The sequence below is a fragment of the Prionailurus viverrinus genome, chromosome A2, assembly GCF_022837055.1.
Source record: "Prionailurus viverrinus isolate Anna chromosome A2, UM_Priviv_1.0, whole genome shotgun sequence".
Classification (NCBI taxonomy): Eukaryota; Metazoa; Chordata; class Mammalia; order Carnivora; family Felidae; genus Prionailurus; species Prionailurus viverrinus.
The window spans coordinates 81506163-81529138 of NC_062562.1; the positions used below are offsets into that span (position 1 = coordinate 81506163).

Consider the following 22976-nt stretch of genomic DNA (forward strand, 5'->3'; position numbering starts at 1 on the left):
CGAGCCTCTGGGAAATTACTCACTTACACATTTTAAGTACTAGACACTAGACTTCCCCCCGCTAAGGGTAAATCCTAGTAGTCAAGGCTTGATTTGGAGGGTGAATGACGCACATAGCAAGATGTATCTTACTTGTGTTTTTTTTTTTTTAATTGAATTATTTCAAAGATAAATTGTCCCTCTTGCCTGCATTTACTGTGCAGTGACATTCCTGTTACCCTTTAGTGTTACCTTTATAAGCCGAGCGTTCCAGAAGTTATTTCCTTTAAGTGCTTTACGTACCAATCATATATGCTTTCACCAGATGGGTAGCATCCTTACTTTGGTACTTGCTGGTGTACAGACTTTCTGTAATCAGAGCTAACTAACAGAAGGGGCACACCCTCAGTTTTCTAGAAGTTCTTTAAAAATAACCTTTTATTACTAAAGAAGCATTATGAGTGCAAAAAAAAGAATAGAAAAAATAAACAAAAGAAAATAAAAACATTATATTGCTACCATTCAAAGATTATCACTAACACCTTAAGGCATATCCTTCCAGATCTTTTTCTCTGCATATATACTTACATTTTTTAATCAGAGTAAGATCATATTCTACATAGTGCTCTGTAAGTCATTTTTCAGTCAACAATCCTTGTTTCCTCATCTGGAATACTTTTACCTCAGATCATATTCAGGTTTCCCCAGTTGTCCTCAAATTTATACTTGGTCTGTCCAGACTAGTATCCATTCTGTGACCTACCACTACAACTGGTCATGTCCCTTCAAGTCCCTTAAGTCTATCTTAATCCAGTACAGTCCCATTTATGACATTGAGTTGTTGAAGAGAGACTGGGGCAGTTGTCCTGTAGAATCCCCATTTTGTTCTTTCAAGGTGTTATATCACTTGTCCCTTTATTTCCTGAATTACCTGTAATCTAAAAGTTTTATCTGAAAGCTTCACGGATTTGAATAAAACATTTTTTTTTTTTGCTGGAATATATCCTAGATGAGACACATGCTTTAAATCTCATCACATCAGAAAACACATAATATCTAGTTGACCTACCACTAAATGATGCTGATAGCCTCATCCCCCATGTACGTTTTCTCCATTGTGACTTGTGAGTTTTCTATCTGGTTTTCCTTTGGCATTGAATGAATGCCCAGTTCCCATTAGCCATTCACCCAGGGGTTTTAACAGTGATAATCCTTGCCTAAATCAATAATTTTATTAAGGCTTGAGATTTTTTTTTCCATTTCTCTCATTTCTTCAGCATTTATTAGTTGGTGTTTCTTTGTAAACTACAGCTATCCCTCCTCAACCTGAGCTATTTGGCCATCCTTAAATACAATCCTTTCTTACTGGAAAGGCAGGTTAAATGCTTTATTTTTTCCATTTAATTATCAACTTCAAAGTAAGGAGTTGGTTTAACGGGCAATGACATAGTAGGCTCTTTTACATTTCTCTTTTTTTCGGTGTAATCATAGGCTCGTGTATTTTTACAGTTTTAATGTTCCTCAGTCCATTATAATAATTATTTTTGGTGCTCATTTGTCACTACTGTGACCAGTAGGCGCCCCTAGAACTTCTATTGCTGCTAATAGTAAAGTAACCTTAAAGACCATGTATTTAAGAAAGCTAATTTCTTGATATAACTTAGTATCTTCCTTGGAAGTCCATAATAGTTATCAGTTAATTCTTATCAGACCCAGGGGGGGTAAGCCTATGAATGAATAAAATGCCTATTTCAGGCACTCTTCATAGTTGTTCAAGTGGGGGGAGAACTTTAAGCCAATTCGTCATCAAAAAGGTCTTGCTCTTGTAGTTCTAAGTACTACCTCACTCCAAATCAAAGCACAAGTATTAGCCAACCTGCCTAAAGCCTCCTCTGCTGAGATTTCCTGCTAACAGTCTGTTTTTCAAGTATGTTTTCTTAGTGACTTCTTTTTAGTTTTCATAAAGAAAACACTGCCAGGAGAAAAGTGGGCAGATCCCAGGAAAGAGTCGTGTTAGCATGGGTCTAACTCCAACCAAACCCTATGGTTTGTTTGCTTTAACTCTCAGATTTTGCAGTGACTTTACTAATTTAAAGTGGACCCCCTCCTTTCTAATCAGTACTTAATGGAGATCTAGAAAGAAATGAGATTTTCACCCAGCTACTTCCTTTGCAGTCATCACACGCAAGATCACATACATCTGCATTCTGATACAGACTGCCTTCTGAAGGAGCATGTAGTTGTAGCACCTCAGCTTTAGTGGAAGCTTTTGTAAGAGGGCCTGCACCATTTCCACCACTAATGCAGAACTTAAAGATTCTAAACAATGTTATAAAATACTTCATTGCATTGACTTTAGCACCCGTCTTCATCAAATGCTTTACATACAGAAATTCACATCCTAGCTGTTGATAGATTGAAAGTAGGGTACAAAAAATAGTATCTATCTGTATTTACAGATTTGTATTTAACTTTTCTGTTCCTTAATTTTCAACCTATTTTGAATAGATTTTTACCATGTACATAAAAAGCACTGAAGTCTTAAGGAAAGTTTTTTGTTTGTTGCAGTGAGCCTCTGAGGATGTAAGAATGCATTTCAAAATGTTTTATCTATATGTAAATATGTTGGAATGTTTTACTTAAAATTATTTAATATAGTAGAACATTTCCTGACCTTTTTTACTTTAAGTTTGCCTCTTTGTTCTTCTTTCTGGAGCTCAATAGCCAGTAGCATGTGCTTCCTATGTGTCTCAAACCCTGGTTCAAATTCAGTCTCACTGCCCTGTCAAAATGAGCATAATCCACAATGATAGATCTAGGGACTTGGTTGGTCTTATTTTATGGCAATATGGGAGAGCCCTGTCTTCAGGAAGGCCCCATATAGAGAAGTTGTCTTTCTAAAATCCTACATGATAGTATAGTGGTTGATTTCTGCCTCATGGATGGATGGAATATGTAAACAATTGTGAACCAGGGCCCAGAAAATTAATTCATGTCATAGATATGGACTCTGATTAATGGCAGCTTATAGTGGGATCCCATTTGCCAGTCCCATCTGCAGTGGGACTCAGAGAAACAAGGATATGAATCCTCTGCAAGCCCTGGGAGTTCACTTTATAGTTTTCAGGTAACCCCTAAAACCCCTATAGTTTTCAGGTAACTCCGTGTGGCTTGATCCTGTATTCTTACCTATTTAACAGAGAAAGGAGGTACCTGCCTCCAAAGGTACATTTTGAGAAAATGAGTCTTCCCTGGTGTGTGCGTGGAGTGGGTAACAAACCCAAAGAATCTGCCCTGGAATGGGTAGGTGTGTTTTTCTGTTTTGGGGGATGTGGGGATGGGGTGGCGTATGCCCTTGCAGAGGCTGAGGGAGAGGGAAGGGAGTATGTAATGTGGTAGGGAAGGCTTGATCTGTTACGTCTGCCCCTTTAAAGATAGTAATCAACTTAAAATTATCAGATCACACAAAACTTCCTTGGTGTGAGCCTGTGCGCTTTGAGTGTAAAAAATGCTGTTGGTCCTTTTTAGTGTACCTTTCAGGAATGCTTTTAGGAGTCCATATATATGTAGATTTGTGATAATATGGTTTGAGTGTAGATAAAAGTTGGGTTGAGAAGTGACAGAAGTACCTACCTTAATTCTCCAAATAGCCAGCCAAAATGCATGGGAGGGTTTTGAAACCGCTCAAATCCCAACAACAGAATGTTCAAGAGCTTAGCATTGTAGCAGGTAACCTGCCTGCTTATGGACTTGGATTTAATGAAGCCTGAGCATCTCAAAAATTTATCTGCCTTTGAAAAAAAAGGCACACCAGGCTCCTCATTTCACTTTATGTAACAGATGAACCTGAGCTTTGTGGAAATTACATTTTTACAAATCCATCACATTTTTACAGTGTTTTTTAAAAGTATTTTCTAAAGAGCACTACAGCATTTTTCTAGAGTCATCAACTCTTTGTGTTTTCTCAGCACTGATTTATGTATGACATACACGTGTGCCCATACACACGCATATACACATGTATATGTACACACACGTATTTTAGGTGGAGGGGGTTACCAACGAGTGTGTATTTTATCTTTTAAAATGGGATACAAAGATGCTAATCTAGATACGGTTGGGCAGAAACACCCAAATTTTTCAAATAATTGTCGGTTTGATGTGTGGTCAGTTAGATTTTCAGCATGTAACTGAGATGTCAAGATTCTCCAGAGTCTAGAATATGTTAGGCCTGAGTGAACTCAAGACATCCTCCAGTGTGAGTTATCTCAAATTGGTGCATAGAAGTATGGGGCTACGTGAAAACATGGTAAGACTTCAAACAGCGTGATCTAAATGCTTGTTTCTCAAAATATTACAAAAACATACATCTTCAGTTATTTACCTGAGTATTTTATTATATGCATAACACCTAGAAAGGGTTCATCCTATTTCATACCTCACGAGAGACCAGGGCAGGCTTGGAAAAATTTTTCTGATCAATTTCGCAAAAAAGAAAAATGGAAGACAGAAAAGAATGCTGGTTGGATTTTATGAACGAAGAGCTTTCATTTTTCTCTTTGAAAATGTTCATATTTTAAATACTTCAACTCAATACTCAAAGCATTATGTTGTCGACTTTTTCTTTGAATTAAAATGTATCCAGCTCTTGCTATTTTGCATTACTCATGAACATTGAACTGCAATAAAAACAGTCTTTATGGTGCCTGGGTCTCAGTATTTGGGCGGGGAGGATAACTGTGGTGCAAGACAAGAAGGGATTTGGTGGCGGCTGAACAAGAAAGAATTTTAAAGGGATGTGCTGAGGATCCTAATTCGATTTTATTTTTAGAAATACCTCACTTCACCAGAAGTCTAATAGGAATTTTACTGACATTTTAAACCATTAATTTACAAGATGAAGTATTTCTCTTTATGAAACCAATGGTGTATATATTTTTCTTTCTGCTTTACTGGCCATTAAAATCACTAATTCTTGATTAACTTGAAATCAACTCAAATGGCAAAGCAAAACCTAAGACATCAGATGCTTCTTCCACTTTAAAAAAAGTTTGGCCAAAGTGTTATTATTTATTCGATGTGGTAGGAAAAAAACAACATGTAAACACATGTGGTCCTGTGCCTAGATGGGCTATTGTGATGAGGGGCAGAAGAGCAGGAAGGTGAGGAACACAGGCGACAGAGCCGACACACCTGGACGTTCAATCCCAGCTCCAAGTCAATCAGGTAGGAAAGCTTTGCAGGCATTACATCAACATGCATGAGACCCGCCTCACCACGTGGAGGATACAATCGGCACCCATACGGCCCACAGGCCAGCATATGCCAAGAACATACGTGGTCTAAGCAAGCACTTGAAGAGATGGGACCCTTAAATGGTAGCACTTCAAAAACAGTCAACAGACACTATAATAAGCATTTTTGCCAAATGACATCAGATATCACCTTTCACTGTACTACAGAAAAAAGACATCTGAAAAAAGCATACAATTTTGAAATGCTTTATTTTTACGTGTTTAATGGTTATTAACAAGTCTATTTAATAAGGTTAGGATTCCAATGAAAAGTGTTTTCGTGAAAGTCTTCAGGGGTCAGTTGTATGTCATATAGCGGGGAGTAGCACTGAATTTGGCATAAGACTTAATGACCTTATTTACAGCCTCCAGGAAATCTTTCTCAGTAGCAATTTTTCGCCGTGCTCTGATAGCAAACATACCAGCTTCTGTGCATACACTTCTAATCTCAGCACCTTTCGAACAAAAAGAAAACAACAGGCTTATTAAAGCAGCCTGAACACACAGACCAGCAAGTACAGTAAGCAAGACCTTTTCACCTACCAGTGCTATTTGGACACAGTCGTGCTAACAGTTCAAATCTGATATCTCTTTCCACACTCATTGAGCGAGCGTGGATCTTAAAAATATGAGTCCGACCCTAAAAATAGGGGAATTAATAAATATTAAAAGGGAAAGACATCACGGAATTTCAAGAATCCCTTCTCTAAAACGAAATGATTTTCTTACCTCTAGATCAGGTAAGCTAAATTCAATCTTTCTGTCCAATCTCCCTGGCCTCATCAGTGCTGGATCCAAAGTGTCAGGTCTGTTAGTGGCCATCAGCACTTTAATGTTACCTCGAGGATCAAAACCGTCCAGTTGATTGATCAGTTCCAGCATCGTTCTCTGCACTTCGTTGTCTCCTCCAGCACCATCATCAAAACGAGCCCCTGGGAAGACGAAAAATAAGCTCTTTGTGTCCACTCAGGACAGCACTATGCGTAACCCAGAAGTATTACAGATCTCAAGTCAGGTACTCCAGCTCAAGTGAACGTCTCACTTTTAAGCATATTCTGTAAGAACAGCCTAGTTTACAGGAAAACTAAATTAGAAGGTGAATCTTTGAAAAGGACTCCTCATAGGTATTTAAAAGGGGCTCCTTTCAAGTTTTGTTTTTTTTTTAATTTTTTTTTTTTCCAACGTTTATTTATTTTTGGGACAGAGAGAGACAGAGCATGAACGGGGGAGGGGCAGAGAGAGAGAGAGACACAGAATCGGAAACAGGCTCCAGGCTCCAAGCCATCAGCCCAGAGCCTGACGCGGGGCTCGAACTCACGGACCGCGAGATCGTGACCTGGCTGAAGTCGGACGCTTAACCGACTGCGCCACCCAGGCGCCCCTCAAGTATTTTTTAAGTCCTCTTTGAAGAATTTTGTTTTTTAAATCACTCAAGAACACCTCCATTTCTAACACCATATACATCTGGATAAGGCAACAGAATCCATGCAAACTTTAGCACTCCAATGGTGTCTGACTGTATGTAAGAAACAGTCATACTCTAAGTTTCTCCACACAGTCCTTAAAAATACAGCTACATCCATAATACAGTAGAACTATACAGCTTACATCACGCTGATTTAGATGTGTTAGAGCACTCTAGATTGTCAATCTCTCATTTCAACCAACATAGCAAAAAAATAAAAAAAAATAAGGCCTCCAAATATATATTTTCCTTTTTAAGTTGTATAAATACATATTGTTGTATTAAGGTATTATGTACACTATATAAAACAAAAAAATTGGAAAACTTTTAAATGAGATTAAAAGTATGAAGAAAAATTCTAGATTTTCTTCCTGCACACTAATACTATTTGATACACAGTCTACTTTGGACACTACCTCTTCAGAGCATCCTGACATCATCATAAGGCTTATTCCAAAAATACTATAAAGGAAACTTCAGAGTCACAACACTAAATCGATACACTGTGGTCACATTATGGCTGGCCCTTGAAGACATTAACCACAGAAGCATCCAAACTCAACAACACTCATCTGTCTAAAAACAAGACTCGGGGTAACCTAACTGCAGTCCCCAAACAGCATTACAGGGTGCAACTATATTTTTAAGTCATTTTTGTCACTAAGTTCATTAACTGAACATATGCCAATTCCTCCAGCTATTAAGAATGATTACTCTCTTGGGGCGCCTGGGTGGCTCAGTGGGTTAAGCGTCCGACTTCAACTCAGGTCACGATCTCACGGTCCGTGAGTTCGAGCCCCGCGTCGGGCTCTGGGCTGATGGCTCGGAGCCTGGAGCCTGCTTCCGATTCTGTGTCTCCCTCTCTCTCTGCCCCTCCCCCCGTTCATTCTCTGTCTCTCTCTGTCTCAAAAATAAATAAACGTTAAAAACAATTAAAAAAAAAAAAAAAAGAATGATTACTCTCAAAGACTATTGTAACAGTTCAGGCCTCCAGAAGAGTAGCTTTCAAGGTCTATCTCATTTATGACTTACTTCAAACCAAACACCCATAAAATTAACAAGGTATGAATTATCATTCCCTTTATAAGGCAAGTGAACAGAGTCTCAGAGTTAGAATAACCTGTCCAGATCCCACAGCTAATATTTTATTTCATCAAATCGATGAAGCCAACAAGAACATTCTTTTAGGTATACTTCATGAAAAACCACCACCAATTAAATTATGCCCCAAAGCTTTCTGATCACATTAAGTGAAGCTGTATCCTAAGTTAAGAGTTGTTAAAGTGTGAAAACAAGGGTCATGTGAATGAAATTAGGAAAAGTACAAAGATAAAGACTTGGAGAAATAGCAATGCTCTGTTTCTTTTTTCCTAATAATGTATCTCTACTGGTTATTAGATCTGTAGCTCCGACATGCCAGAGCTCATACAAGAGCTGGAATTAAAATTTTGTACAAGATTAACGTATCAAGAGAACTCTACACATATTACTTTAAAACACTCACGAAACCCAATCCTAAAGTAGTACTCTAAAATACTGCCCATACCTCCAATAGCATCAATTTCATCAAAGAAGATAAGGCAGGCTTTTTTTGTTCTGGCCATTTCAAAGAGCTCCCGAACCATTCGAGCCCCCTAATGAGAAAAATAATTTAATTCAGAGTTGGTTTAAAAAGACTTTTAAGTACAGTAAGAAATTATGCTTCAAACCTTTCAATATTCCTAACAGTGTTCTCAACTATTATTACCAAAAGCTTTTTCAAAAAAAAAAAAAATGAAATTTGTTACCTATTCCATCAGATTAATCTCATTAGCTTCAAAACAGTATTAATTTCATGATTCTTTACCTATTAAATAGCCAATAACTTCCAGACTTGAAGAGATCAAATTAACAGTTAAATGCACCATTTCAATCAGTTAAAATTGAGGAAATAAAAAATGGCATCTGATTTATCACTTGGCATTTTTGATCACCTTATACCTTAACTAATACAGCTCCTTTACTAATTCTTATTCTAAGTATATGAGTTGTTAATGCTTCAGATGCAATATATACAGCCCTAGACTTCCTCTCTAATGAGAACATATATACACATGTATACGTATGTGTGTGTCACACATATACAGACAACTATGTTCTTAGTAGAATATGAAACGTTGCCTCTGAAATAAAAGTACACTTTTAAATGCACAATTCACCACGTTTCTGGGGTCTTACACACCAAATCTGTAGAAAAGGTCCCAGTATACTGATTAAAAATTTTAAGCAGTTGTTTAGTTCCAGTGACCACAAGGAAAGGCTGGTGGCTTCTGAACTACTAATTACAAACCATCAATCAAAAAAAATTTCAAGTCTCAGTCCTTCAATGTGGAATTGATGAGGGAGTGCGGGGCAAGCTGAGGGCAAAGTATAGGCTAACAGCAACCCCCACCTCCCGGTGGACTATGTGTAGTAACCCTCGGACACTCCTCGCTACCCAAGAACAAAGGAAAAGCGTTTAAGTGCTTGCCATGGTAATGTGGGAAACGAAAGCAAATGAAAAATTAAATTCCCTTACTGCCTACAGCCCATAGACAAGTCCTTGAAACCAGCAGAGTGACCTCCCTCTAGGAGCTCAGCTGCCTAGTTGTACTTTGCTAGGAGCAAAAGTGAATCTTGGCTTAACAATATCCCAACCTCAAGGATCCTGTAAGTCTACTTCCTTTATCTCAACTGCCCCAAGATATATAATGGCAATCATACTTCAAGCTTATGGCCCCCGATATACATTTGAAGGGTCTCATGACTGAGGTTTTATTAAACAGTAATAAATGGTATTTCCCTAACAACAGCTAACCTCTCATGGTCTTGGAAACCTTATTTCCAAAATGCCAGAGACTTACTCTATCCCTGACCGCCCCCAACCTGAGGGTATATAATGAGTTACCCATCACAACCCCAGTGCAGCTCTTCCTGCCCACGGGTCTTGTCCCCACCTTTCTGCACCAAAGATGTCTTCAAGAATTCTTTCTTGGTCGTCAGCTCTGGACCCCACGAACCCCGTCACCCCAAAACTTCATCAGAACTGCTATTCCACATTATAAATCTTTCATGGGGCTACATATGTTTTGATCAATTTACTTTACCTCACCAACGTACTTCTGTACAAGTTCAGATCCAATAACTCGAATGAAGCAAGCATCTGTCCTGTTAGCAACTGCCCGAGCACAGAGTGTCTTGCCTGTACCCGGTGGGCCAAAGAGCAGCACACCCTTGGGAGGCTCAATGCCAAGGTTAACAAACCTCTCCGGCTGTGAGGGAGACAGGATTTTTACATTTATTACTCAGGTATGGTAAAAACAAAACTACTTCTATATCATATTTAAATCAAAATTATTGACTCCATAATCAATATACTTAATAAGAATTTTACTTATTCTAAGACATAAGATCTAAACTAGACTCATATCAGTACATAATGCTGAACAGCTTTTAAAGGTATTTCTCCTTAACAATACATTTTTCCCTCTAATTTAAAAAAAAGTACTGTTTTAAAAAACAAAAGAATTATGGTATTTAATATTCTAGTTTTCCATTATCCTCCTCAGCTTAATTTGATTCAATTTCCTCTTGGTATCATTAAAACACATGGTTCCTTCTACAATAACTTATATTTAACACCTTGCTAAAGGTTACACCTCAAACTCCTGTCACTCAAAATAGCAGATCTTTCTGCTTAGAGTAGGCCTGACCACTTGATTTGCTTTCTCTCCTGGGACATACTAATTCACCACACCTCTATCTTCTACCCCCTAAGGAAAATATAAAATTTTTAAAGCTATCTAATGACAGGCAATTTAAGTGCACAGACTCAGCCACTTACATGAAGTAATGGGGTTTCAACTACTTCTCGAAGTTTCTCAATCTGTTCTTTACAGCCACCCACGTCACTGTATGTGACATCAGGTTTTTCCTCCACCTAAGGATGAAAATGTAGAACGTAAAAAGCCACAGGCTTTTGAATACTAGTTCAAATGTTCTATCCAGTAGAGCAGACCCAATACCCTAAAAGGAAAATCAGACTCCTAACAAGTAAGAATTTTAATAAAAATGGAATACATTGTCCAGTGTCCTAGAACCACTTGCTGTTATTACTTGCTATGATAACCAGTAAAAGAGACAAACCAGAAAAAGAAAGACTGATAAAGACTTTCTCATCTGAAAAACTGCTTAAAACATTTTCGCAGCTCTTCAGTATATGCCCACATATTAACAGGTTTCTAGTCAATATTTCTAGTCAGCCTTTGAGATGGATGCAACTGTATTCAAAGTCATGTCATTCTTTTTCCCTCCTGCATTTTCTTACCTGCATCATGGTAACTGTTGGGTCAATCTTGGGAGGCAGCGGAATGTGAATCTGATACTTATTTCTGTCCACACTAAAGAGATAAAAAAATATCCTCACTCAATACATTCAAAAAATTTACTAAGTTAATTACACGTATCGTATATAACTTCCTTAATCCTAACTATCCTAGAGCAAGTTCTTCCTCTCCTTACACCATGTTACCTTCAACAGACTGGTAAACTCAACTCTAAAATCCTGCACTTCTTTGAGTATGACATTTAAAGCCATTCACAAAAAGCCCCAGTGGGGGTGGGAGAAAGGAGGTGGGTGGGAGGTCAGGAAGCTGATGCAGAAGAAAGGATGTCCAACTGTAGTACTCTACTGCACAGTATCCCTGTATTCCGTGGCACCCAGTCCATTCATTCAAAAGAAAGCCAAGGATGTGAATGTGACATGGTATCTTTAAGGAAAGCAGAGTATAAGTAGAATCTTACCCAACTCTCATCCCTTCTTCAATGTCAGTAGGTGCCACCTGATCACTAAGGTCCACCACAAACTTGGCAAACTGCTTCACGTTGATAATGTACTTTGGGTCCTCCGAATCAGCATTGATGATCTTTGTACACCTAACAGAGTAAAAGGCTTGATTAAAGAACCTAAACCACTAATAATGAATTCAAGTAACTAGATTCTGTCCTGGGCAAGCAGTAAACTGATGAGCAGGTGTAAATGAGAACTGCAGAAATTAGGCCACTATTAAAGATCTTTTTCTATGGAGTATGCGCAACCCCAAGGGTCCACTCCACTTTAGCTAAACTGGAAAATTTTCAAAAGATACACTGCCCTAGAAAAGTAAACCCAAATATTGCAACATTAAGAAGTTCTCTATGGGCGCCTAGGTGGATCAGTCGATTAAGCATCCAACTTCGGCTCAGGTCATGATCTCAGTTTGTGAGTTCGGGCCCTGCATCGGGCTCTGTGCTGACAGCTCGGAGCCTGGAGCCTGTTTCAGATTCTGTGTCTTCCTTTCTCTCTCTGCCCCTCCCCTGCTCACACTCTATCTTTCTCTCTCAAAAATAAAGTTTAATTAAAACAGTTTTTTTTTAAGTTCTCTAATTTTTTTTAAAGTTTATTTATTTATTTTGTGAGAGAGAGAGAGAGAGCAAGTGGGGAAGGAATAGAAAGAAAGAGAGAATCTCAAGCAGGCTCCGCACCACCAGTGCAGAGCCGACTGCAGGGCCCGAACTCACAAATCACCTGATCATGACCTGAGCCGAAGTCGGACGCTTAACCGACTGAGCTACCCAGGTGCCCCAAAAAGTTCACTAATTTGATTTTCTTAACTATGTTTGTTTATTTGTAATACTCTTCTATATCTTAAGTTACTCTCCATTTTATTTTCCCATTGGAAAGACAGTCATTTTACATCAAGTTAAGTAATGTGTTTTCATTCTTTCCTGAGTTTATACTTCAAATCCATTTTTATCATTGTTGCTATTTTTAACTTAAATGTATTTTAATTTCTTTTTCTGTGTGACATGGTGAAGGCAAATCTGTAATACCATGTACATAATAATAGCAAGTAGTCTAGGGCGCCTGGGTGGCTCAGTTGGTTGAGTCTGACTCTTGATTTCAGCTCAGGTCATGATCTCAGAGTTGTGAGATTAAGCCGGTATCAGGCTCTGCACTGTACATGGAGCCTGCTTGAGATTCTCTCTCCCTTTTCCCTTACACATGCAGGTGGTCTCTCTCTCCCTCTTCCTCAAAAAATAAATAAATAAATAAATAAGACTCAAAGATAAAGTTAAGAAAATCTCACAAAAGTAGAGCAAAAAGACCAAAAACAAACAAACAAAAACAAAAAAAATGCAGGAGAGAAAGATTAGCATATTAGTGGAGATATCCAGGAGGCCCAGTTTCCAAAGAATAGAAGTCTGAAGTCTGGAACAGAGGACCAAGAACATGGGAAATCAGTAAGCAATAATTTCAAGAAAAACCACCACCATGAAGGCCAGGAGAGCCCAGCACCGTGGATGAAATGGATCAGTACTGAGGCACGTAGTCATGAAAGTTCAGAACCATGAGAACAAGGAGACCCTATGACTTTCAGATGAAAAACAGGTTACATGTATGGGACTGGGAATCAGAGCAGCTTCAGACCAACAATACCAGGAGCTGAAGGACAATGGAATGCTGCCTTCAAAATTCTGAAGAAGGAACTTTATATCAGCCCGAGATCTTTTCAGACATACGTAGTCTCCAAATATGACATCCCAACTGACCTCTTTCAGGAAGCTACCAGAGAACAGAGCCCACCTAATGCGGGTGTAAGTAAACCAAAAAGACAAACTCATGGTACATAAACAACAGGAGAGAGGCAAAGGGAACCTGCAGGGAAAGAGGTCACAGGATGGTTGCGATTTCATAGGTGGAAAGGGCCACCAGTAGTGCACTGAAGCAGGTTGGCAAGTGCTGGGAAAGACTTCTTCAGGAAAATGGACCAGAGAGAATCCTGGTGCAGAGGACACACCCGAGGCATATGTGAGAAAAAACCTGATGGACTTAACACTTCTGAAGATCAATTTAGTTGAGTATTTATATACATAGAAAACCAGGCAAATAAGAAAACGAGATGGTTATGACAAGAAAAATAAAAACTGGTACAAGAAAGAAAAAGCAATCAGTTTATTTACTACTTGCCTCTTTATAAATAGCACTACTTAGCCACAGTTGTGAAATCAATGAATACTGATCTAACCAAATTTTTAATGTAATTAAGGATGTAGGATAGGAAAAGTATCCTATCCTATTGGGATGATGACAGAGGAAACAAAATGAAATCCTCAGGCCAAGAGATGATATCTAAAGCTAAAAAAAATAATCAAGATGTAATCTACAAAACATAAGATTTTGCATTGTCCATAAGAATCATGAAGGTAGAAATCAAAATAACCAGCTAAAAATTTTGAAAAGAGGTGTCTCTAAGGAAGAGGAATTGGGAAAGACAACTATTGTTATAGAACTATTTAACTCCTTAAAACCATGATAAAACTGAAAAATAAACCAAAATAAATGGGAAAGACAGAAAAAGGGAGTAAGGGAAAAGAGGAAAGGAAAAATAACCTTTACCATAGTAAAGAGATAAAATGAAAATAAAATTTCCAGTGATTAGAATAAAACACAGAAGAATACAATCTTGAATTGGGCTAAGGCTTCTTGAGCAACATTCAAACCCAAAAGGTATAATGAAAATGTTTACATATTTTATTTGCCTCCTAAAAACTTTAAACATTAGTACAACAAAAGGTAGCAACAAGTTAAAAGTCAAGCGACAGAATGGGAAAAAAATATTTGTAGCATATTAAAGAAAAGATAAATACGTACAATATGTAAAGTGCTCCTAAAAATTCACAAGAAACAAATCAATAGAACAAAATATGAATGGACAGAGAAATACAAATGTTTAATAAGTATAAGAAGCAGCTATCACACCAGTAATCAGCACAATGCAAATTAAGATGAGATATTTTCCCCCACATGGCAAAAGTGTAAAAATTGATTATCACATATCTTATATTGATCAGGCAAACAGGCATTTGCCTCAAAACCTCATGTTAAGGAGTATGAACTGGTCAAATCACCTTTTTCCAGATTTTCAAAACTGTAAATGCCTTTGACCTCATAATTCCACTGCTAATAAGCTATACTAAGAAATAAATGCACACACATAGAGAAATATTTAACATGAACGTTCAATGTAGCACCATGAAGAATAACAGAAATTGTAAACAGACCAACATCTACAGAATATTACATAATTTTTAGAAACCAAGAGAAACCAGAAATAGAGGTACTAAAAAAAAAAATCAGGATATGTTTCTTTGCATGCAAATATATACATGAAGACAAAGGACGACTAAGAGGACCAAACTATTTTCAGTTGTAGCTGAAGAAGGGGCAGTGGGACAGTGAAGACGGGAAGGGAGGTTCTCATGTCTTCATCTGATCTTTCTCTATCATTTGAATCTTTTATATGATTATGTCTTTACCTACTTCTTGAATAATTACTGAAGGCATAAAATTTAATCCCAGATACTTCTGGAGAAAGCTTTATTTATGCAGAATGTGGAATAAAAAACTTTTATGAACTATTGCATTATACCCCAGATTCTAAAAAGTGCTTGAGCATACAGATAATAAATTTCCAAGGAGTGCTATGCATACCTCGCAACCTGCAAAGGCTGTTCACTCTGCAGTGTTTGCTTATCTGCAGCCAAATCCCAGAGTGCTGGTGGGGCCAGGCCAGTATCAGATTCTTTGATACCTACATAAAGAAGGATAACAAGGTTCACTGAAATGTAATGCATCACCTTGAAGCAAGCTTCCACAGCCTCAGCTCCAATGACATTTTAGACTGAATATGTGGCAGTGGGAGTGTCCTATGTGTTACAGTCGGCAGCATCCCTGGTCTCTAGCCACTGGATGCCACCAGCACCACCTCCCCTTCAAGTCACGAGAATCAAGAGTATCTCCAGTCACTGCCAAATGTCCTGGGGGAAAGGGATGCTGGGGCAAAATCACCCCAGTTGAAAACCACTGCCCTAAAGTAGTCACAAGCCAAAATCCAACACCATATTTGACAAATACTATGAAACTTCACCACTCAAGTTTCCAACTCATGAGCAGAAAAGTTTCCAACTACTGGGCAATAGCCCACTTACTTAAGCAATACCATGTGAGACCACATTTTTATTCGCTAAGAAATTTTTACTTGTTTATTAGAGTTTACTGAACTTGTCTCTGACCAATAGAAACATTACTTGCTTAAAGGATGATGTTGTTGCTTAACTGCTTAAGCATTATATTTGGTTGTAAAAGGTAGTGAAAGATTACTAAAGGAGATCCAATTTCTTAACAGACAGGAAGGATAGTAATTTTTTTTGTCTATAATTCACGAAGGAATAACATCTGTATTTAAACTCCTTAGATGTAATTAACACATTACATTTAAAGATAAGAGACCAGAATAATGAAATACACACCAGTAAGCTCATTGATCTTCTTGAGAAGTTGTTGAATGTCATCTTCAACCTGCTTTATCTGCCTAGAGTAAGTGCTCTGACCCTAGGAGATAAAAATCACTTTAATTAGAATATCAAGACATCAACAATTTACGAAACTGCAGACAGAAACTTTTAACAGTTAACAATCTCAATACCTATTATTGTCCCAATGCTTGTGATGTGGAAGTAGAGAGAGTATATCATTTTCAGAAGTATTCCCAAACTAATATTTTTGCCCAAAGACACAATGCACTATTATGCAAGGTAACAAATGAAAATCATGCCTGAAATTAACCCAATTACAAGCCCTAAGCATTGAAACTTTCTATTTCAGATCTAATTCAGGTACATACATTTTAAATATAGTAAACATTTGTCTAAGTTATTTCAAATATCTTTCAATATAGCACCACACTTAATTACAAATAGTATAAAAAATGTATGTGCTTTGACATGCTAAATATTTGCTCTCTGATCTAATCTGGAGAGAAACTGTGGTATGTAACTTTTTTCAGTGAGGATTACTATAAACTGCCAGACATTCTCTTCTAATTATTTTGGGAGGCTAGTACCAACAATAGTTCTTTCAACATAAAACATCTATACTTGGTAGACATTGAAAACGACTTACGTAAGTTTTCAGCAAGGCAATATCCCCCTCATCCAGAGCTAAAATAAGAGAGAATACACGAGATTCAAAAAGAGGAAAGTAGAGCTAACAATTCTATTCAATTTACATTCAGTAACTGAGTGAGACAAACTATGCAAAGTTGTAATGATATAAATACAACCAACAACTAGTTCCTGGACTCCAGGAACTTTTAACTAATTGGGTGAAGGCAGAATTTTACAAAGTGTATAACACAGCTGCTGAAGAGTCTCAAAGGGATGTGACACAAAAACAGGAAGCCCAAAGAACAGAGTTTGAGAATCAAAACGACCTGGGTACTAGCAAAGTCCTAGCAACGTCATGCAATTGCCAGGTAATGTTGGAAAACCCACTTTAAGCATCAGTTTTGTCATCTTTGAGAAACAGAGATAACAATAATTTTACCCTCACAATGTTGCTTTAAAGGTCAGATAAGATATGGATGAAGAAGCACCTAAAACCCTATACACGTTAATCATAATTATATGCAAGGAATAAATCTAGTAATACATTTACAGAATGATGGCATACCCAGAGAAATGCACAGATGAGATATTAGACCTCTGTGACTAAGTTTTCCACCAGGTGCCTGAGTAGCTCTGAGGTCTGCAGTATCCTAAAACACTTTCAAGGCAAACAGTAGAGTGTGGGATGAAATAAAGAGAAAATCTCTTTGGTGGGGGGAAGGTGGAAAAGAAGAAAAAACAGTGCTAGGAGAGGTTGAAGTTGTTTAGGAAGGGAAGAGAGAAAAAGGTAAAAACAACAACAACAACAAAAACACTGCAAGAATATTTTTTAAATAGCCTGTCAGGAACAAAAGAGCATAAAGATGGAACTAAAAGGGGAAGAAATCCTGTGAGCTCCGTGTGCATATCACCTGCACTGTGAGGAGAAGTGTCACGTGGCGGTGTTCTCTACAGAGAGTAATTTCACATTTTCAAAATTACAACTCCACTTCCAACATTCACCCTCCCGCTTGTGTTTGCGTCTGTGGTAAGGTACATGAACAAGGTTATTCACTGCTCTAGAATGGCCACCAGACTGAAAGACACCTATATGTGCATCACTAAGGATTAATTACATGTATTACTACTCACCCAAAAAAGTGGGATACTATGCAGATGCAGAAAGGCAGACAGCACTGACGCCTTACATATAACGATATGAACTTATCCCTAAGACACATTAAAATCCGAAAATGTATATATACAATGCGCTACATTTTATGTAAAGAACAAACCCTTGATATGCACAGAAAATGTCTAGAAAGATAACGCAAAATGGCAACACTAGTTACCTCGGCGGATCATGCATGCACGCCTGGGGCCAAGGACCACTTTTTCAATGTGTCTTTTTGTATGCATTTAGTGTTTTGAACCATATGAATAAATTACGTAGTCAAAGGAATGTTTTTTTAAAAAAAGAAAATTAATGGGGCGCCTGGGTGGCTCAGTCGGTTGAGCGTCCGACTTCGGCTCAGGTCACGATCTCACGGTCCGTGAGTTCGAGCCCCGCGTCAGGTTCTGTGCTGACCGCTCAGAACCTGGAGCCTGTTTCAGATTCTGTGTCTCCCTCTCTCTCTGACCCTTCCCCGTTCATGCTCTGTCTCTCTCTGTCTCAAAAATAAATAAACGTTAAAAAAAAAAAAAAGAAAATTACTTCCCAGGATCCTGACTACACAGTGACAGCACCAAGCCATCCCACTTGAGGGGGAGGAGGAGCAGAAAGAGGATACAGGTGACCAAGCACCACCAGGCAGGGAAACTTTTCAAGGCCTGCAAGACCAAGCAGGGTGAGTAACTTCATCAGGACCTGAGCTGAATATGAATAAAAATGTCGATCAGCGAGAGATGAATACAGAACTTGGAGTAGCATGAGGGACACAGAAGAGGCAGCCAGGGTAAGCCGGCTGCCGCCCCCGACGAAATCATCGGGGGCACAAAAGGGACACAGGGCCGAGTGGCGAGCGGGACTCCAGCCTCTCCTCCGGGGCCAAGCCTGGCCCTGTTCCGGCCCGGAGCTCCTGCCTATGTCAACTGACCTCGGATGGGCTTGTCGTCCTTCTCATCCTCTTTGGTTTTCCGCTGATCGGCACCGAGGTAATCAGGCATCTTGGGAGCTCCAAAGGCCTCAGCTCTTAGGTGATTACACAGCACCTCTCTCGCTTCCGGTGGTGCCTCTCCTTCTTTCCTCACCGGAAGTAAGCTGAGCTCTACGGACCCTTTTACTCTGCGCACGAGAACCGGAAGGGAGCCCCGGGAGGCGGGCTCGTGTCCTGCTCCCGGTTCCGTGGGCTAGGAAGAATTCCCTGTGGGAGGGGGACGCGGGTAGTCCCTGGCCCCTCACCATGGGGAGATTCCCTGAGCGACGGCTTTTTAAGACCAACCGTGGCTCAGTCCTGACTTTAAATCCTGATTTAGTCATTCATTTACTGTTCACTCTTGGGTAACTTCGTTACTCTCTCAGCTTTAATTTTTCCTTTGCCTCGCAGCATTGTGGAGGCTTTAAACAACTAGTGTTTTCAAAGTATCTGGCATATTAGATACGCATTAAGTAGTGGCTAGATCTACGAATACAGTGAAGAGATATGGAAGTTGTTCCTTAATTTGATGTTAGCATGGGATGAGGAGATGAAGAGTTTCAATTTTTGAGCCTCCTGCCAAAGAAGAGTGGTGCCTCAGATACAGGGAAGTCCGGGAAAAGAGCAGGTTTTGAAATAAATTCGTTTAGGAGGCAAACAGGAATTGATAAATAAGTGTAGAATTTGGAAATGAAAAGTCTGACCCTTCTTTGCGTAAAAGGACTCAGTGCATAGTGGAGAGACAACCTACTGGATGGGGAAAGTATTTGCACGTCGTATATCTGGTAAGGGATTAATATCCTGAGTATATGAAGAACTACCAATCAACAAGAAAACCCCATTTTATTTTTTCAACGTTTATTTTTAAGAGAGAGAGACAGAGTGTGAGCAGGTGAGGGGCAGAGAGAGAGAGAGAGAGAGAGAGAGAGAGAGAGAGAATCTGAAGCAGGCTCCAGGCTCTGAGCTGTCAACACAGAGTCTGATAAGTGGCTCAAACTCACAAACCATGAAATCATTACTCGAGCTCAAAGTGGGAGGCTTAACCGGTTGAGCCACCCAGGTGCCCCAGAAAACAGCCCCATTTTAAAAATAGGGAATGGACTTGAGTAGAAATCTCTCCAAAGAAGATATACAAATGGCCAGCAAGCGTATAAAAAAAGATGCTCAACACCACTAGCCATTTTCATTTCAAAACCATGAAATACTGCCTTAGACCCATTAGAATGGCTATTATCAAAAAGCGGGGGTGAAGAGAAAGAAACTGTTGGTGAGGATGTGAAGAAAAGGAAACCTATACTGTTGGTGGGAATATAAAATGGTGTAACCTCTATGAAAAATAGTATGGCTGTTCCTCAAAAAATTAAAAGTAGAATTACCATATGATCCAGCAAATTCAGTTCTGGATATACTCAGAAGAATGGAAAGCCAGGTCTCAAAAAAATTTATATCCCCGTGGTCATAGCAGCATTAGCCACAATAGCCAAAAGGTGGAAGCAACCCCATTGGCAGACGAATGGATAAGTAAAATGTGCATACAATGGAGTATTATTCAGCCTTAAAAAGGAAAGAAATTCTGACACATTAGAATTGTGAAGACACTATGCTAAGTAATTAGCCTGTCCCCAAAAGGCAAATAGTGTATGATTCCACTTATATGAGGTACCTAAAGTAGTCAAATTCATAAAGACAGAAATTAGAATGGTGATTTCCAGAGACTGAGGAGAGGTAGAAATGGAGGCTTGTTACTTAATGGGTACAGAGTTTCAATTTTGCAAGATTAAGAGTTTTGAAAATGGTATTTCAACAAAACAAACGTATTTAACACTACTGAACTGCACACTGAAAAATGGTTAGTATGTGAATTTCATGTTAAGTGCATTTTATCACAATCAAAAAAAAAAAACCACCTATGACCTTAGAGGTCATTGTAAGACCAGATTGGGGGGGGGGGGGAATGGATGAGGCAAGTGTGAGAATAAAATTAAGAAAGTGGAGTCAGGTTACTTTGAGCCTTAGAGCCTGTTTTAACAAGTGGTTGCATTAATAAAGAAAGGGGTTGGGAAACCTGGGTGGCCTAGTTGGTGAAGCAACCCACCTGGGCTGAAGTCATGATCTCACAATTTGTGATTTTGAGCCCTGTATCAGGTGGGCTCTCTCCTGTCAGGCCTCTAGCCCAGAGTCTGCTTTGGATCCTTTGTGTCCCTCCCTCTCTCTACCCCTCCCCTGCTCTCTCTCAAAAAAAAAAAAAAAAAAAAAAAGTATATATATATATATATATATATATATATATATATATATATGTGTGTGTGTGTGTATATATATATATATATATATATATTTTTTTTTTTTTTTTAAGCAAGGGGTCAGGGATAGCTTTAGGGGGAGTTGCTTATCTTAGTTTTTGAAATGTCAGTTGTGAAGTGACAATTTTGTCATGGGGTAGATAACGGGACAAATCAATGGATTTAACTGAAAATGTAATTCATAGAGAATAATTCTCTAACTTCCGGTGCTCTTTCCCAAAGGGTAGCACATCAAGTCTTTTATTTTGTGCAACCTATTCAAGATACTGGGGACGGTGGGGGGGGGGGAAGCTTAGTGTGGAGGGGATGTGTGTGAATCTTCATCGACTGGTTTTCTTTTGCTAGTTCTTGCTTTTGACTGTAAGAAGGAATCATAATAAGCGTACAGTGGATTTTATTATACATTAAACAATTAAGTTCCAGAGTTCTGTAATTGGTAATATCTTAGAAAAAACAACAACAACAACAAAAAAACTTCATGCTTTTAGAACAGGGTAAAAAGATTGCCGGCCTTCTAGTAGAAGCTAACACTGAGGAGGTGTTCTTTGCCAAACGTTACAAGGATTAAACGAGACAACGCAGGTAAATTACTGAGTAATATCGCAACAAATACAGGCTGCCATTATTATTTATATAAGTGCAAATATAGGTATATGTACAAAATTCTCTACAGATGTATATAGACTACAATAATTGTTCCCAATATTAATGCATAGATATCTTTTCATTTTTTATTTATATAAGTAGAGCTACTTGAGAAGTTAGTGGTTAGTCTCGGGCAAATAGTGATTTAAAAATAAAAATAGCATAGTAGGAACTGCTTCAGAAAATTATGCTCCACGTATCGCACCTAGGGGAATAAAGTAATCCTTTTCGCCGCGGAACTGAGGAGTCTAGGAACCTTTCTTTTGTGAGTCTTAGTCCCCAGCCGGATCCGAGTCATTAGAGTAACTAGGCTGCCGCACACGTTGGCGCGGTGTGTGCGGGTGGAATTGGCCTCCGCACCGCGAAAGATCCATCCCGGAAGTAGTTGTTGGTCGTCTCCATGCGCCGGTTCCTGGGCGTCGTAGAGCCAAGGCGCGAGGCTCGGACCCAGAGGTAGAGCCGGAGGGGACCCTAAGCGCCCCCGGCCCAGGACGCTAACCGCTGCGCCTGCGGGGCCGGCCCCGGCGCCATCATGCTGCTCCTGCCGAGCGCTGCGGACGGCCAGGGCACAGCCATCACCCACGCTCTGACCTCTGGTACGTGCCCACTCAACCCCGGCTCGTCCCCTCTTAGCCGCCCCTGCCTCCGCCCTCCACCTGCACGACCCCGAAATCTCTCCCTTCTTGTCCCTGGTGCCTGGCACCCGGACGCGTGGGCCATGACGAGTGACTTTTTGCTCCAGGCAAAAGAAATCCTTCTCCAGACTGGAAGAAGGGAGGGGGCGTCTTCTTTCTGCCCCGACAGTTCTTCCTCCTTTCGCCGCTGCTGACTCATGGATCGGGCGGAGCAGTTCGGGGCCGAACCGTCTAGTAGCCTAAAAAGGTTCTTGTAAGCATCTCCTTGCCTAGGTCAAGAGATTGCCCGCAGCGAGCTCCCACGTGCCTCGCGTCGTACAAAGCCTTGCTGCTGGTGCTCTGTTAAACATCTTTCTCCCTCTCTGTGTTAGTACCTTCTTTGATTTTTAAATGTCAAAGCATAGAGACTGCTCCTCATACTCAAAACCTCAGTATGAAAAGACCTTTGCCGGTGATGCTGCTAAGATTTGTGTAGACAGACTTTGAAAGAGTCATTGAGAGTTGACTGCTTCTGTAGTTTCTTAAATTTATAGCCC

At 39.4% G+C, this 22976-nt stretch overlaps 2 protein-coding genes across 4 annotated transcripts in view; one reads left to right on the plus strand and one right to left on the minus strand.

The window, feature by feature from the left end:
- Window positions 1-5464: 5464 nt before the first annotated feature.
- On the minus strand, window positions 5465-18968 carry PSMC2 (proteasome 26S subunit, ATPase 2). Its single transcript, XM_047850394.1, has 12 exons — window positions 18819-18968; window positions 16760-16797; window positions 16108-16189; window positions 15290-15389; window positions 11560-11691; window positions 11084-11156; window positions 10601-10696; window positions 9864-10028; window positions 8285-8372; window positions 6003-6205; window positions 5817-5913; window positions 5465-5728 (listed from the first exon to the last, which is right to left on the minus strand). Exons 1-12 carry the CDS (start codon window positions 18886-18888, stop codon window positions 5571-5573), a joined length of 1302 nt encoding a protein of 433 aa, XP_047706350.1. The 5' UTR covers window positions 18889-18968; the 3' UTR covers window positions 5465-5570.
- Window positions 18969-22124: 3156 nt separating this feature from the next.
- The window catches only part of DNAJC2 (DnaJ heat shock protein family (Hsp40) member C2), a 36584-nt gene continuing 35732 nt past the window's right edge, over window positions 22125-22976 (plus strand). For 2 of the 3 annotated variants that reach the window (XM_047848219.1, XM_047848221.1), the window contains exon 1: window positions 22126-22401. Coding sequence is in view for 1 of the 3 variants with exons in the window: in XM_047848212.1 (XP_047704168.1) it covers window positions 22338-22401 (64 nt within the window). In the remaining 2 variants the exon portion in view is untranslated. Of the gene's footprint in view, window positions 22402-22976 lie in introns of all 3 variants that reach the window. The other variant, XM_047848212.1, reaches the window with a different exon arrangement.

Excerpts from the sequence above, each read along its gene's own strand:
- PSMC2 (XM_047850394.1), bottom strand. The coding sequence starts at position 18,888 with ATGCCTGATTACCTCGGTGCCGATCAGCGGAAAACCAAAGAGGATGAG. Across the intron at positions 10,697-11,083 it reads CAACAGTTACCATGATGCAG|GTGGAGGAAAAACCTGATGT; the intron begins GTAAGAAAATGC and ends TTTCATCCTTAG. Across the intron at positions 5,914-6,002 it reads TTAGCTTACCTGATCTAGAG|GGTCGGACTCATATTTTTAA; the intron begins GTAAGAAAATCA and ends CCCTATTTTTAG.